Source organism: Curcuma longa, chromosome 12 (assembly GCF_044706935.1).
Source record: "Curcuma longa cultivar G26 ecotype Majalengka, Jawa Barat chromosome 12, ITB_CL_G26_1.1, whole genome shotgun sequence".
In the NCBI taxonomy this organism is placed as follows: Eukaryota; Viridiplantae; Streptophyta; class Magnoliopsida; order Zingiberales; family Zingiberaceae; genus Curcuma; species Curcuma longa.
The window spans coordinates 10,430,735-10,434,880 of NC_133872.1; the positions used below are offsets into that span (position 1 = coordinate 10,430,735).

Consider the following 4,146-nt stretch of genomic DNA (forward strand, 5'->3'; position numbering starts at 1 on the left):
AGGTATGCACTCAAGGCATTTCAAAAGACCACCTTATAGACATTTATGGCGGATGCTTATAAAGTGTCTAAGGACTTGTCTTCTATTAAGTTAAATGAGTATTTCTATGATTTTGAATTATATGAATAGACTAATCTTGATTAAAAGGAGAAGAGTATAGCTTTGAGTGTAGGTAAACTTGACGGAGTCAAGGCAAAGTCAAAAGCCTAAACCTAAAGTTGAGACCGAATCAAAGCATGTGTCTGAATCTTCAACTGACGAAGATGACTTATCTTCCAAAGTTGCAAACATGGTAAGAAAGATAATTAGAAGAAAAAAGTTTTCTAGAAGATTTGTAAAAAAGAGATTCAGAAGAGGGATCAAGTCAACAAAGCCAACATTTGGTGCTTCGTATGCAACAAGAAGGGACACTACAAGTAAGAATGTCCTCTTCTAAAGGTGCCAAAAGAATCAAACAAGTCAAATAAGCTAGGAAGAAGAAGGCATTAAAGACAACTTGGGATTAATTTTCCTTCCCCTGAATTAGACTTAGATCAAGTCAACCTTTTAGCTTTAATGGCTACAGAAGAAGCCTCAAAATTTGAGTGAAAATCTGAGTTCAAGTCAGCATCAGAGTCAAGCCAATAAACAATCAATTATTCAGATGAGTCTACTAATGAGGTAACAAACCCTTTAACTAAGAATTTTTACACTACTAGTGCTTACTTGTCTAAAACTGTAGTTAAGTCTAAGTCTAGAATCAATCACTTCTTAAGGAGGTCAAAGACTTTAGAGAGACTAACTTTAACTCTTCAATTATGAAGGTTCAAAGTGAAATCTCAACTCAAACATTAAGCTCTAAGATGAGAATTCTATTTTGAAAAACTCAAGTTGTAAAGTCTAACAAGTTAAAGTTATTATTGGAAAGGTTTTAAGTTTTTAGCAAAAGTTTTAAGTCTTAAAATTAAGTTTTATTTGGAGGAGAAAAAGAACTAAATATTCTACTCGGGGGAGAGAAAATTTTAACTTTTAAGTCATGATTGCATTTAATTTTTAATTTTATCATGTATTTTTTTAAACATTAAATACATGCTTACTAACTTTAAATTTGATTTTTACATGTCAAAAGGAGAGAGATTATCGGTACAATGGGAGATCACATCAAATTTATATTTTAATATTTAATAAAATAACTTGACAAAAAAAGTGTTGATAGGTCAGATGACTGGATACCAAGCAGTGGAACATCTTAGTAGATACTAAGATTAGACGACTAGACAAGACAGACCAGACACTTAGAAAAGGAAGTTATTTGGTGTTCTAGATGACCAAAAGGTATTCGGAGACTAAATGGAGATAAGATCAAACAAACAAAGTCGAGAACTTTAATTTCAGGTGATCAAAATAAGATTCGAGTGACCGGAGGAGATTCCGAGCAATCCTAAGGCGAGATGCAACGATTTAGAGAAGACAGTCATATATAGAAGTTGGTCATGCTCCAAGCGACCAGATGTCGTTAGGTCATCCTGATCCCGAGTCCAAGTGAATCAAGTTTGCAACTATATTAGTAGAGTTCATGTTAGAAACTGCTTTTTGCTGGAGAGTGTTGAATGGCTGAGTGGTCAACTGCCGAATGCCGAGCAGAATGGCCGAGCCAAGTGTTAAGCAGAGTGCTGAGCAGAGTGGCCGAGCCGAATGATAGAACTGCCTAGTGCCGAGCCGAATGGCCGAACCGCTGAGTGCCGAGTGGCCGAACCGCCGAGTGGCCGAACTGCCGAGTGGCCGAGCTGAGTGACCGAACCGCCGAATGCCGAGTCGCCGAGCCGAGTGGTCGAATGCCGAATCGCCGAGCCGAGTGGCCGAATGCCGAATCGCCGAGCCGAGTGGCCAAATGCCGAATGGCTGAGCCGAGTGGCCGAATGCCGAATGACCGAATGCCGAATCGCCGAGCCGAGTGGCCGAATGCCGAATCGCCGAGCCGAGTGGCCGAATGCCGAAGGCTGAGCCGAGTGGCCGAATGCTGAATGGCCGAGCCGAGTGGCCGAATGTCGAATTGCCGAATGCCGACTTGCCGAGCCGAGTGGCCGAATGCCGAATGGCCGAGCCGAGTGGCCGAATGCCGAATGGCCGAATGCCAACTTGCCGAGCCGAGTGGCTGAATGCCGAATGGCCGAGCCGAGTGGCCGAATGCTGAGTGGCCGAATGCCGAATGGCAGAGCCGAGTGGCCGAATGCCGAGGCCTGCGTTCAAGCAGTTTCCTTAAAACAGATTCGCCCTCACAACGGACGTCTATTTCCCATGATACAACGACAATACCGGATCGTTTCCGGCGAACTGAATACACCAAAATACTATCACGGGGAAAGTAGAGGAAAAAAGGAAGAGAGGGATCGAGAGAGTATTTTCGTTCTCTTCCTCGCTGCCTCTTTTATAACCTCGCACCATATCTCCAATTAATTGGAGATTAATGGTGGAATTGATATATATTATATATATATAAAAGCCCAGACAACATGTCCCATTCAAATAAGTTAAGTATTCACTCTCTCCTCTCGCCTGTCTTCGTATCCTCAAACAAAAGATGGACCCGGATGGAAGCGGACATGGCGACAGCGATCTCCCACCAGGTTTCCACTTCTTTCCCTCCGACGAAGAGCTCGTCGTCCACTTCCTCCGCCGCAAGGCCGCCTCTCCTCTCCTCCCTAACACCATCCCTACTCTTCATCTCCGCCAGTGCGATCCATGGAATCTCACCGCAGGTTAATTAACTATTCGCCATATATATACACACTAATGATGCATCTTAATCGCATTCTAATTACTAATCAGGTTCAGCTCTCGAAGGAGGCCACAAGTTTTGGTACTTCTTCACCGCTCGGCCGGATCACGGCAGCACAACTAGAACCACCGGTAGCGGTTACTGGGAGACCGTCGCCGGCGCCGATGAGGTCATAAGCGCCGCCGGTGACGACGCCGGTGTCAAGAAGACTCTTAAGTACTACCTCGGGCAACTTTCCGGCAGCGGCGGCAGCGGAGTCAGAACTAATTGGGTGATGCATGAGTACCATTTGCTGGACTCGTTCCTCTCCGATCGCCATCGCCATGGAGCTTGCTCGTCGAGGAAGAGAAGGCAGTCGGTAAGCATTATTTGATATTTATTTATAATTAATTAATAGGCCAGGATTATTTCATTTAGCTCCATGTGAAATATATATATTTTTAAAATACTCTTTAAAGTTTTAAAAATCACTCAAATGTACTCCCTTAGAGTTTTTATACTACAATTAATGGTATCAATTATTTCAAAAATTTTCTTAATTTTAGGAGTCGAACCGATGGGTTCTATGTCGTGTTCATGAATCATCGTCAAGCGGTGGGTCACATGGTGATGACTCGAAGGAGCTATCGTGCCTAGACGAGGTGTTTTTGGCACTAGATGATGATGATCTTGAGGAAGTGAGCTTTGGAATATAATTAATGGGGGATTAATTCTAATTAACCTCTAAGCTAAGCAAATTTGTATATATATTATCAGTGAGATGTATTACCATGAATGTAATCTTAGTTTGTATTACATAACAAATATTTGAAACTTAACTATTTGTTTATGAAGGTGAAATTTTAGCCAATTTGTGTAGAATAAATCATTGATCGGTCGAACACTTTGGAAAGGAGTCGTGTGATGTATTAAGCTACAATATCTTCTTCCTACGAACCTTTGTGCTTCCAACAAGCATGGTACAAATGATCTTGCGGTTACAAGAGTAAGTAAACTCACGAGAATGGTGCTATGACTAGTTCGTGAATTCGATTGGCATAGTTAGACTTATACCTTGGTGTACAAATTCACTATTTACAAGGGAACATGAATAGTTTGGGGCTACTAAGTTTGTAGCTAGGATTCAAAGCTATACTTGGTGATTTACTTCATCGAAATCCACATGTTTGTTTGCACTTGAATAGATTTAGGAAGACCTTCTTGATTGTAAATTGATCATATATATCGGTGAATACGATAAGACATAGAGCCACTACTGGCCTTGATAGTCAAGGGGAATTGGATCGAGTGATAGAGTTTTCTCACATGTTGTTAAACAATCGCTTGCTTTAGGTGGCACTAGATTACAAGAGGTCTATAAATTGAGTGGTTGTGGATAGGAAGGCATG

General features: G+C 41.8%; 1 protein-coding gene across 1 annotated transcript; it reads left to right on the forward strand.

Moving 5' to 3' along the window:
• Positions 1-2,560: 2,560 nt before the first annotated feature.
• LOC141842645 (NAC domain-containing protein 104-like) lies at positions 2,561-3,453 on the forward strand. The gene is made up of 3 exons (XM_074730689.1): positions 2,561-2,738; positions 2,809-3,116; positions 3,304-3,453. Exons 1-3 carry the CDS (start codon positions 2,561-2,563, stop codon positions 3,451-3,453), a joined length of 636 nt encoding a protein of 211 aa, XP_074586790.1.
• Positions 3,454-4,146: the final 693 nt, after the last annotated feature.